This window comes from Pollicipes pollicipes, unplaced genomic scaffold (genome assembly GCF_011947565.3).
Source record: "Pollicipes pollicipes isolate AB1234 unplaced genomic scaffold, Ppol_2.1 Scaffold_4740;HRSCAF=5597_pilon_pilon_pilon, whole genome shotgun sequence".
Taxonomy (NCBI): domain Eukaryota; kingdom Metazoa; phylum Arthropoda; class Thecostraca; order Pollicipedomorpha; family Pollicipedidae; genus Pollicipes; species Pollicipes pollicipes.
The window spans coordinates 884022-896265 of NW_023596545.1; the positions used below are offsets into that span (position 1 = coordinate 884022).

Consider the following 12244-nt stretch of genomic DNA (forward strand, 5'->3'; position numbering starts at 1 on the left):
TTAACGACTCACCGGTCGGGCAGATCTGCGTCAGGCTATGCTCGCATCATCCCCTAAAAACATCGTCAAAAAAGTCTAAGCATCCCGCGATCCGTCCATTGGCGTGCCTGTTACGCAAGTGTCAGGCGAATATCTGTACGCCTAAGTCGCTTACATCTGAGACAACGTTTGTTGGAGCGGTCCCCAACAGCACAGGCAGTGAGGCGTGCCATGGCGGGCAGGAACAAGTAAAGTATCGGTCTGGAATCAGGCGCAGCAGACGGAAACAAGCCTATGCGAACAAGGGGGGTCATGATGAAATCAATACGCAAATCACATGTTCTCAAAGCTTCTGACTTTCTTGACTGGTGTTCATGTTTCATGAGAACAAGCAGAAGATGTCCTCAGTTTTTCAAACAGCACTGGTAATGTGATGTGGCATGGTACGTGCGCGGCACCAAGCCGTTCGTGGTACCGTCTCCGAGACCTGCGGACCCCCCCCCCCCCCCCCCCCCCTTGATACCGCTCGCACTCTCATACGGGCTGCCTTCGCGAGCCAAGAGAGAGGCAGGCCACTACCTCAAGAGACCACCTGAGCAGAAGAGCGCAGAATACCTGAGAAAGCAAGCAGGGGCCAAGGACGCTTCGCATGCTTAAAACGCAGCACAAAAAGCATAAAAAATACCATCAACAAGCTTAATCTTCCAGTCACAAGCAAAACGGTGGTGCACGAGTCTGCCGTAAAGCGGTGCGGGGCACCAGCGGGAGCAGCTCGCTTCCCGGCGGGCTGGGCGGGGCTGATGTCAGCGCGCCGCCGGCTGGTAAGCGGCAGCTGGCACGCTGACATCAGCCCAGGCTAACATCAACACGCTGGCCCTTCGTCGCCGGAGGCGGCTCGGGCGCCCCACCGTTCACGGCGAGCTCTTCTGTGCCTCCAAATACGCAAAGAGCGCCGAGGCCAGCACGGTGACGTCCGACTGCAGCTTGTCCACCTGCTGCTGCAGCGTGGGCTCCTTGACGACCAGCTTCAGCAGCTGCTGCCTGACCTCGGCCGGCAGCTCGCACAGCTCCCGCCTGCGGTCGCCCGCCGCGCACTCATCCAGCGTCAGCCAACGGAGGCAGAGGCGCGCGCCATGGCCGCACTGGCGCTGGCGCATGGCGTTCGCCACCACGCGGCACGTGACCTCGTCCGGCCGCCGGTTGGGGAAGAACGGGTACGTGCACGCGCTGAGCGCCGAATGGAAGAGCAGCAGGCGACTGCGCAGCCGGTGCCGCAGACCGCTGCAGCACGAGTCGGCTGCCTCGCGCAGCGCACCGTCCGGTCGCTTCAGCCGCCGTGGCAGGTAGGTCAGCAGGAAAAAGTCCTCGATGTAGCTGAGCAACAGAGTGCGATTGTCCTGCGCCATGACCTCGGCGTTATCCATGATGGCCTTGGTGTCGTCCACGGCCAGGGCAGTGAGCAGGTTCATCAGCACGATGAAGATGAGGAAGAGGAAGCAGATGAAGAGCAAGACCGAGGAGACGACGTGCGACGGGCCGATGCCCTGGGCAGCGTCTACCTGCAGAGTGGCGCTCAGGTCGCCGTAGTCAAATTCGCCAGTGGCCATGGCGATCGCCTTCGGCACGGACACGCCGAACGTGGCGAAGCTGTCGACGCCGTTGAAAACCAGGTAGAAGGCGATGGCGAAGGCGAGCACCAGACCGAAGTAGAGGAAGATAAGCTTGCCGAAGCTGAGCGCGATGCTCTCCATCATGGTCTTGTAGCGCGCCAGCGAGGGTAGCCTGCCCATGCTCATCGCCACCTCGAGCCAGGTGAAGATCATGACCCAGGCGGACAGGTGGTGGGCGGTGGCCGAACTGAGCGTGGCCCACAGCAGCGGCAGGCCCAGCGCCACCACCCCCATCTCCACCAGGTTCTCCAGGCTGAGGAAGTACAGCGGCCCGGAGAGCGTTACCTGCACCAGCTCGCGCAGCGCCAGCAGCGCCAGACCGACCGTGAGCACGATGCGCACCCCCGCCGAGCTGGCCCACTCGCCCAGACCGGCGCGGCCGTCCAGTCCGAACACGAACAGCGTCAGCAGCACGGTGAAGCTCAGGAACAGCAGCACGTTGAAGTAGTAAATCCAGCGCACGCGGTCGTACTTGAGGTACAGCAGAGCCACAATCACCGGATGGCGGAGCAGCGGCCGCAGCAGCGGGCTGTCGCGCATGCGCATCAGCACCGGCATCTCCGGCGTCTTCTGCGGTCGCTGCGGCGGCACCAGGCAAGTGAAGTCGATCTGCGGGCAAGCGCAGGGCGTCTGTCAGCAGAGACCGAACTGGGGCACTGAGAGCAGCTCCCACCAGTCATGACGCAAGCTACGCCTGCGCCCGATTCACATCAAGTTAATTCAAACTCCCCTGGTTATCATACAGATAATCAGGTAAAATCATTCGTAGTTTAAATGAATCATACTTTACCGCCAGGTGCGCTACGTCAAACAAATCGGGAGCAGACCGCGTGCTTCTTGAATTTGAATTACCGCTGAGATGAACACGAACACGAAGACAAGTACAGACATCTATGGGGAAATCCGTGTATCAATGGAAAGACAGTTAGAGGCCAAACGGTGGCCGAGAAAATGGCAACAGGCAGTCATGTCCCGCCTGCGACCATCCCTCTCATGCCCTCTCCATTACTGTGTCCAGTGTTGACCCGATGCTAGGACCCGGCGAAGGTCATCATACATACTTGACCGTCACCGTTGCTGCGAAGCGAAAATGTTTTCTATTTTCATGGCTGGCTGCTTCAAACCTCACATAAGAATGTTCATGCCTCTGGACTTCATTCGTTCTCATGACACGAATTTAGCTATGTACCTTATAATTCCCTACGCCCATATTGTCGAGCACGATGAATAGATGTGCAAGTTTTGATGCAGAATATATTTTGCTTCGATCATAACTGGTGTTAGTCTGGCGTTTGGCACGGAGTCATGACGAATTGGAACACAGCATAGCGTTTTGTGAGTGAATCACTGGCTAACGGGAACCGGCGTCTGGTGCCTGAGGACCGGATTAGAGTCACGAACAAGATTTGGGTCCTTGCAAGAGAACTAATGAAAACTAGGCGCTGGGGCCCGGTGTAAATCAAAGAACCAGTGTGAACCACAAACTAACAGGGTCTAGCTCTTCCAAAAGGACCGTTGGAAGCCAAAACCTCGTACCTGGCAGTTGCAAAATCACCGCGTGAGACCAGGCCCCGGGTCTGCTTTTTGCAAGATCCAATGGCACTTAAGGGCAACGGATTGGCGCTTGCACAAGAGCCGATGGGAAACAACATCTATTGCCCATTTTTCACGAAAGTACCGCGGGAAACAGGAAGCAGTATTGGAAACCAGGTACAGGTCCGAGAGTGACGAAGAATAATTCGCAGTCTTAAGTTTGAACGTGATGTTCCCGATCTGTGTCCGTTTCTCCGTGACTTGAACAGGCGGTATCGCATGGAAATTGCTAACGTCAGCATTGGACTTACATGTTGTCAGCTGAACAACCTTACTAGCCTGTGTTTTAGCCACCAGTTCAAGTACTGAACAGCACAAACACTGTTTTTTTTTCTCCTCTGTCTTCCGCGGCTCCATGTAGGAGTCATCACACGTCAAAATTTAGCTCAACAAAGACACGGGCGGTGGACGCTTCCCGACAATACGGAGCAAACAAAACACAGCACCGCCGCATGGTATAGCTGTCGCATACGAAACCACGCTTCCTGCCCAACAGATGGCGCGATCATTTCGCGCGCGCGGTTCCCCGCACCCGCTAGTGTTCCCTCAGCATGGAGTGGGTGAAAAGCGCGAGGACCGATGAACTCTTGCCTTGGCGCAGGGATGCATGGTGTATGAGCAGGGGTGCATAGCGTGGTATGCACAGCAGATGCTTCAATAACTGAATTTGAATTTTCAAGACATGTTTTTGCTGCGTGAAGGTTGGCGTTTGGGCAGCCTCGCCAAGCTTTCGTGAATGCTTTCCAGTCGTGAAGACAGATTGAACGAACACCCCACATCACCGTAATAGAAAGGTCATGGCCGTCCTCCTGGAACAGCCCTGACTATAACGTAACAATAATCAAAAGGCGGCATACACTCTGCGTCTACACGGTAACAGAAATCCATCCATGGCCCATAATTTGATACTCGTACTCTACAATCTAACTGCAATATAAATGGCCTCCGCAAGGGTTATCAGCAATTTTTGGAAACAACACTGTGCGAGAAACCTACCAAACACCTGGTATCGGAAAAAGCTACTTTCAAGAGCAAGGCAAATATGTCTTGCTTGCTCAGCATGTATATCATCAGTCGCTAGATTATGTTTTGTGACAACGCATGGAGTTTACTACTTACAAAATGTTGCAACTGGGGTCAACTGCTGGCCCATTACCCACCATATCCAACGCGGGGCGGCAGCCATACGCAACACGTATTCCCTGTGCTGATCTCTCTCAAAGAGCCCCTCCTCGCGCCTTCTCCCCCGGACCTTCTCCCCAACAAACCCCTTCGGCCGTTGGACGTACAATCCTGCGCTGGCGGCGTGGTCGGCGACGGCCGGCCGGCGCCAGTCGCTGGGCCTGACCTGCATCTCAGTGTCGGTGGCCATCAGCTGCTGGTGCGGCACCGCCGGCGTCACACAAGCGTCCAGCGCCGTCTGCAGCGCCTCCGGCTGGATCAGGTCCATCGGCATGGTGCCAGCTTCGTCCCGGGCCGCCAGCGAGCCGCCGGCCGCCAGCAGGCGCAGCGCGCCGGCCGTGAAGCCGGCCCGCAGCGCCAGGTGTAGTGCCGTCTGCCCCGACGCGGCGGCAGCGTTCACGTCTGCCCGCTCGGCCAGAAGCAGGCGCAGGCACTCGTCGAAGTCCTGGCGCACGCCGGGCGCCGGCTCGCAGCGCGCCGCCTTGTGCAGGGCGGTCTCGTCGAGGCCGCGCGGTCCGTCGTCCCGCAGCGGCGTCAGATCCAGCCGCTCGGTCGGCGGCCGCATCCTCTCCAGCAGCAGCACCAGCAGGCCGGGCTCGCCGCGCGCCGCCGCGTAGTGCAGCGGCAGCATCGGACCGAGCGGGCTGCGGGCCAGCGGCGAGGCGCCGGCGTCCAGCAGCAGCTTGGCCAGGTCGGCGCGGCCCTGGTGCGCCGCCCACTGCAGGCACGTGTAGCGGCCGAACACGCGGTCCAGCGCCGCGCCTCGTGCCGCGCCGGCCGCCGGCAGCTGCGCCAGCGCAGCGCGCACGCGCTCCTCGTCGGCCGGCAGCTGGTGTACGGCCTCCCAGAGGAGCTCTCCGGCCGGACGAGCGCGCGCTGGCCGGCCGCGGAGGGCCGCCAGCGGCCGGAGCCGCGGATCGGCCTCCAGCTGCGGCAACAGCTCCTCCGGCACGGCGGCGCCGGCCTCGGCCAGCGCACGCGCCGCCTCCGACAGGCCCAGCTCGACGGCCAGCGTCAGCGGGCTGCGGCCGCGCTCGTCGCGCGCGTCCAGGTCGGCGGCCGGCGAGGCTGCCAGCGCGCGCAAGCCGGCCAGTGCCGCGTCGGCGGCACCGGGCCGGCCGGCGGCCACCACCAGCAGGTGCAGTGCCGTGCTGTCGGCCGTGTTGCGAGCGTTCAGGTCGACTGGCGGCGCGATGAAGCTGGTCTCCTCGGCGGCTGCGTCGCCGGCGGCTGGGTCGCCCAGCAGCAGCTGCAGCAGCGGCAGCTCGGCCTGCTCGGCCGCCCACAGCAGCGCCGTCCGGTCTCCGGACAGGTCGCGTGCCTCCAGGTCGGCACCCAGCTCGCGCAGCCGCCGCACTCGCTTCCAGTCGTGCCGGCGGCATGCGCTGAGCAGCAGCGGCTCAAACGCCGGCTCACCGTACACGAAGTTGAGGTCGACTCCGTCTTGCCGCAGGAGGCGCGTAAACTCGGCCTCGTCATCACCGAAGAACGCTGCGCGCAGCCGCCACTGTCGGTCGTAGGCCGCCTCCGACGCCATCTGCAGAGGCGAGCACGGCACGTTGGACATTGAGGACAGCACACACACATACACATGCCATTGGAATGCGTGTAATATCCGCGCTGCATAACCATGGCCTGCTAGACCACAGCCCGCAGCATAAGAAGAGGGCAAGCAACAGACGACAGACACCAAACGCCGGACAAAGCAGTTCTTGGCTTTGGCAATCAGCTTTGGCAGTGCAGAGCATGTCGTGTGAGCGTTGACCCCGCGGCACAGGCTGTCCAAACTACAGTGCTTGCAGCTGCTTACCAACCAAATAGTGCTGGAGATTTGTAGCATGTCCTGCAAGATAGTCTACAAGACATCTACAACACAGCATTGAAGGTGTTTCTGGAGGAGCTCAGATAGGAGTCTGTTCAGGTATGGGTCTGTTCAGCAATGTCCAACAACCATCATTCTGCAGACAGCAGATCTGTTCACCTCATGAGAAAGGGCCATGCATGAGATATGTAGTTTCATAAACCAAAACAACCTTCCCAAGACAAGTTTTTGCCAGCTCTTAGTGTTTGCCAACCTACCTCATGGGTTAATCTGGGCCCTGCATGGGACACCAAAGAAAGGCATAGTTGATTGGAGTTGGCAGAGAGGAAGGATCACAAAGCTGGAAAAGACAAAAGGCTTTACACATGAAGTTAATACTCCAGAGGAGGTGCAAGGGAAGCTTGAGTATCACGCACAGCCTGATGCAGGAGCCCTGGTCCTGATCAGTGTTATCATCTATAATTCCTGATCCCGCCTCAATGTGACTATGGCTAGAAGTCACCATCTGAAGGCTGTGATGCCTCAAACCCTTCAAGTGTAAGGCACAACAAAACACAGCAACTTCTCAACCACAAACTCTTAAAATAAATTTGCCACATAATGAAAGCTCCTTTGGCATGAGATAATAGCATAAAATTTACATGCCACACCAACTACATCTGGAAGTTAGAAATGGAAAAGTGAAAAGTGCATGGCATAGCTATGCCAGTGGGTGCACAACAGATAGTGCATTTAACAAGTGCTCAGGTAGGGGTTAAATTGATCCCCCCAAAGGTTTTCCAGAATGGTTTCCCAAGGGTGTGGCATAGTCACACCAAATTTTGCATAACTGTAGGCAATTGAATAGCCGATCCATGGTACCAAAAAATTGAATGTACCTTGTAAGGTCACTGACCTTCAGCAGGTCAAAGTCAGGCCATGGATTCAGCAGTCAATTTCAAGGCAATCATTCAATCTGGTGGAACAACAGAGTGTTAGATGAAGCCGCACATCACTGACACACTTTCTTCGGCGACACAGCAATTGAATAACCAAATTCCATTGACCTAGGGTCAGATATAAAGGTGAGACCTAGGTCAAAACCATCCCATTTTATGACTCTGGGGTTTGCTGTTAAAGGTAGTTTCTTGTGCTTGTTTAGAATTTACTGATGACATGAACTGCATAAGACATCTTTCAGGGACTTCTTAAAGGTCAGAAAAGGTCACTTACCTAAAATGACCCAGGTCAACATTTAATTTTTAGGAAAATACTGCCTAGCTCAACCTTTGCTGCATATTCAAATGCAAAACTCAAAGCAGTCAAGTCAAATCTCACACCCTGCGAACTTAGTGTGTCTAGCCTTCTTAGTTCCTAAAATCTCAGGGGGTCAAATTGAACCCCCACACACCACAGCAAAGAGTGTCCAACTGGCCACCTGGGCATGGGTTAATCAATGAACCTGTAAATCAGAGCAAAGAAATTCACTAAGTCTGCTAAAAGGTCATCATTCATTTCATATCACAGTGACTTCTAAGGAATGTGAGCTCTTAATTGCAATTTTGCACAATATCAAAGTGTACAGTGAAAGCTATGAGGCAGGACTTATCATCATTTCCCATGAATTTAGAGGTGAGCAAGCATGTGCCATGCTCTATGGATTGATGTCACTGCCAGTTATAAAGATGTTCTTAGGGGCAGCAGTCAGGGTATTGACATATAACTACTCAAGTTCACACAAACCAAGCTTAATTCCTCAGTGCCTGGCGCCCTAGTGCCCAGCCTGTTGCACAGTCACAATCCATTGCAGTGTACAAAGAACCAATGTTTCATGGAATATCATATTATCATGGGGCTTTTAGGCCAGTGCATTCCAAAAACATTTTTCCTGAACAACAGTTTGAAGTCAGCTGTCATTGGCATGGCCTGTCATCCTGGGCAGCAGCTTGATTTTTACAGACTGGGTTAAGAGAAGAAAGCCCATGTGTTGCTTTCATTTTTGCAGATAGAATGAAAAGAAAAAAGCCTGCATATGCTACATGCTTTCCTCCCTGCTTTACCATACTGACCCAGAGCCTCAGTTGTAAATGTCAACCACTGATCATTTTGGCACAGACACAGATCAAACAATCTTCAAGGAATATGTCCCATAAAACATGCAAATGAGGCTTGTTAATCTACACCTGGCCATTGGCTACCAAAGGTGAGTTAAAACAGTTGAGGTCTCACATCATGGTGTGACACATCTCTGCCATTTATCAAGTTACAAAAACTGCTCTGCCATAGTGATGTTCTCAGGATATTTGCACTTATAAAGATAGTAGGTACTATTTGGCACAGGTCTTTAAGTGTATCTGGTTTTGCTGTATGGTTGCAAAACATCCCATATTTAACAAGCATCTTTCAATGGCACAGCATTTAAGATATACCATTAGTCCCAATGAAGCTGGAAACATCAATGGCACACTAACCGTGCCACACTCTTCAATGTTATCCTGGTAGGAATGAAAACGACTGTTTCAATGGTTCCAGCTCCTCTCCAGCCTCGGTCAAAACTGGGTGACGCCCGGCATGAACCCGCATGGGTACTTCCTGCCTCGGGACACCGGGCAATACCAACTTCTTATTCCCCCATTCACCTTTTATTGTTTTCTGACGAATCAATCACCTACCGACTTCTCCATCCGCCCAAGTCGGGGCTGAATCACGGGTTTCGTTCACGATTTTCGTAGATACAGGACGACCGCGCGACTTTCCTCCCACGCCCACTTATGCGGGAAACCAACACGGCCGCGAGAGCATTTAGTACGTATACTTGCTAAGAGGGGAAACGGTGATTAGTACCGATTCGTACTAAAAGCGGCGACGTTTAGTGCAAAATAAATATTAAACAGAGCAGCCCGGTAGCATGTGTTTTTTTCGTACATGCGTTTCTAGGCAACCCATGTCAACAGCGGAAGGAATAGTGCTGGCCCCGGGGTCAGTACTCAGAACTCATTCACCCCGATCCTGGGTCTCTGTCCGCGGCGCAGACCGTCATGGACGTCAGTGAGGCCCTGCTGGAGGAGGGGTTCGTCTATGTACTGTCATACGAGATGTCCCAAGACCATCTAGAGCTGCTGTTCGGCCGGATCCGACGTATGGGCGGCTTCAACAACAACCCGAACGTGGCCCAACTGCAGCATGCCATGCGCAGACTCATACTGCACAACTTCATATCGCCATCTGCCAACGGGAGCTGCACGTCGCGGGATGACGGTGACGACGGCCTGCTCCAGATCCGTCGTCCAAGACGGCAGCGGCCGGCGCTCAGCGGGACTGACCCCATGCCGGCGGTTACCGACGGAGGACACCGGTTCGGGGTTCGCTGACAACTGTGTTGGCTATATCTCCGGCTATATGTTCCGCAAGCTACTGGAAACGAGCGCGATCGGGTGTAGTGAGTGCGTTGGTGCACTTTTGTGCAACGAGAACGGCACTCCGTCGCATGAAGTGATGGGTCTCGTAAAAGTGCGGGACAACGGTGGGCTGCTCATTAGGGTGTGTCATCGAGGGGGTTAATTTTTTGCAATGAACCGAGACAAAGTTTTTCCTTGGCACATGAATGATTAATACATTTCCAGGCCTGTTACGCTATACCGATATTGGCGTTTGTCAGTCGAGAGGAGCTCTTCCGATCTGGGCTAAGAAAATCGTCTTCGATACTAGCGCCACTTATTATAAATGGTGGTGTCATCTATGGACAAGCCCCTTTGCTTTTCCCTGCTACCACCACCTGATGGATTAAATGTTTCTAACTCGGTTTTAAGTGACCGTCAGTTAAGTATGAAGCGTGTATCAAGAAGGATATTAATTTAACAAAATTCTTAACAGAAAATAAGTTCACTTTTTATGAAAAACGTTATTAATTTGTGATATACCAAAATGTGCAGCTATCAAAATGTTCCAGCAGACAACAGAAAGTTATAGGTCGCAATTGTTTATACATCATTGTGATATTGATTTGCAGCTTATGTGGTTGTCGTATGGGCTATAAGAATGTATAAGTTTGGTTTGCCGGTATTCAACCGTTCCTTTCGAGTAAATACTTGAATAGGCATGCCGCAGTTCACGCGGTCACGTGCAAAACATTTTGTGATAGGTCACCCGGCACCCCTGTCCCACCAACGACTGCCGATTAAGGGGGAAGCCTTAGTTTACATCAGATGGCTAAGCGAACCAAATAAGAATCCCACCAAGACCGTCTTCAAGATCGTGGCGGGGGAAATCAGTGAGCTGTGGACGAACGAAGGGAACCCTTTTCATGACAAAAAATACGTCACAAAAGTTATCAAGAGGGATTGCTATGAACCATACAAAGCTTTCAGCAAAATACCAAAAAAGGAAAGAGAAGGACAGAACAACGTCGCTACCGCGAAGTTCAGCAGGCTTCTCGACATCGTAAAATGTAAGTGCGAGTCCCTGCACAGCTGCAAATGTCCAGCTGCCTACAGAGTGCCGGAAGAAGAGGTTGCTTTCTTTAAAGACCAACGCATGCACCGGAGGCTTTTCCTGGGAACGTATGACCGGGCTACGACTGTGGCTAGTGAGGCTCGCGAGATCCGGAGGATGGCCAGACAACCCCAGGAGCGTCCTAGCTCAACCGCCTGTAGGGCGGTGTCTGCTGCTAAACCTGAGTCGCCTCCCCCACTGGCTGCTGAGCCCATGCTGCCTGCTGAGCCAGCGCTGGCTGCTAGTGCTGAATTCGAGCCTGCTCTGGGATCGCGTGGTCTCAGCGCTAGCGAGTCAGCCGAGAGTGCGGAATCTGGCACGGCTTCGCGCACGGTGGAAAGTGGCGACGCCGCCGATTTCTTTGCTCCGGATGACGCTGTTTTCAGTGCAGATCGTAACTTTAACGATCTCACCACCACAGCTCTTGCGGTTGACCGCTACAGTGTCTCGAAGCGGGCGGCTGCTGCCATCATCAAGGTCTTCCAACATGACAGCAGAGGCGGACTGACTGCTTCAGATGTAGATCCTAATAAGATCTGGCGCGCAAGGGACAGCGAGAAAAGAGACGGCGCGTCAAAATGCGGAATCAATCTACAAGTCAGGTTTGACTACCCTCTACTTCGATGACCGCAAAGACAGGACCTGCATGACACTTAGCCATGCGAATGCCGTCGAAGAACACGTGGTTGTCGTGGCTGAGCCAGGCAGCCGCTACGTGACTCTTTTCACGCCCGAGTCCGGCCGCGCCCTGCGCTTACCCAACGGGCTTCACTCCGTGAGCCAGCAGTTCGAGGGTCACGTCAAGGTCCTCGGCTGCGACGGCACGGCCGTCATCACAGGGACGACAGGTGGAGTGTGCCGGCTGTTTGAGCTGGTCACTGAGTCACCCGTGCACTGGTTCATCTGCCAGCTGCACGGCAATGAGCTGAATTTACGTCACCTGCTGCTGAGCCTAGACGGCACGACTGCGGGACCGAAATCTTTTTTCTGGACCCATCGGCAAGATCTGCGCCGGGGAGGTCTGGAGAAGGGACGTTGTGACATTCAAGCCTGTGCCAGGGCATGTGCCAAACCTACCGGTCGACCTGGTCCAGCAGCTGAGCACTGACCAGCAGCTGCTGTATCTGCTGGCCTCAGGCGTACAAAACGGCTCCATCCGGACCGCGACAGCTCGGCGGCGAATCGGACCACTGAACCATGCTAGGTAAATATGAAAGCACGGTGTCTTCTAATTCCGGACGTTTTTAACTGCATTGGCGGGAAATACAATGCATATTGATAAGATAGTATTATAATATAGCCTTCTTCTACGTAGAATATCAAAGAAAATGGAGAAATAGATATGCTGATATTTCGGTGATACATCTTTACGTAAACCAAACTACGTTATTAGTACAGTCGCTAAACAAAACCAATGCTATAAGTACTGTCCTATCTTCGAATTCGTAGCAATGAATGCTGAAACTTTCTTACGCATCATTTGGCACTTCATGTACTCACCGTGAAGCACTTACTCATCACCGTGCGT

At 54.0% G+C, this 12244-nt stretch overlaps 1 protein-coding gene across 1 annotated transcript; it reads right to left on the reverse strand.

Annotated features, from left to right (window-relative positions):
• Positions 1 to 480: 480 nt before the first annotated feature.
• On the reverse strand, positions 481 to 9062 carry LOC119098842 (uncharacterized). Its single transcript, XM_037221890.1, has 4 exons — positions 8898 to 9062; positions 5567 to 5961; positions 4825 to 4990; positions 481 to 2279 (listed from the first exon to the last, which is right to left on the reverse strand). Exons 1-4 carry the CDS (start codon positions 8907 to 8909, stop codon positions 891 to 893), a joined length of 1962 nt encoding a protein of 653 aa, XP_037077785.1. The 5' UTR covers positions 8910 to 9062; the 3' UTR covers positions 481 to 890.
• Positions 9063 to 12244: the final 3182 nt, after the last annotated feature.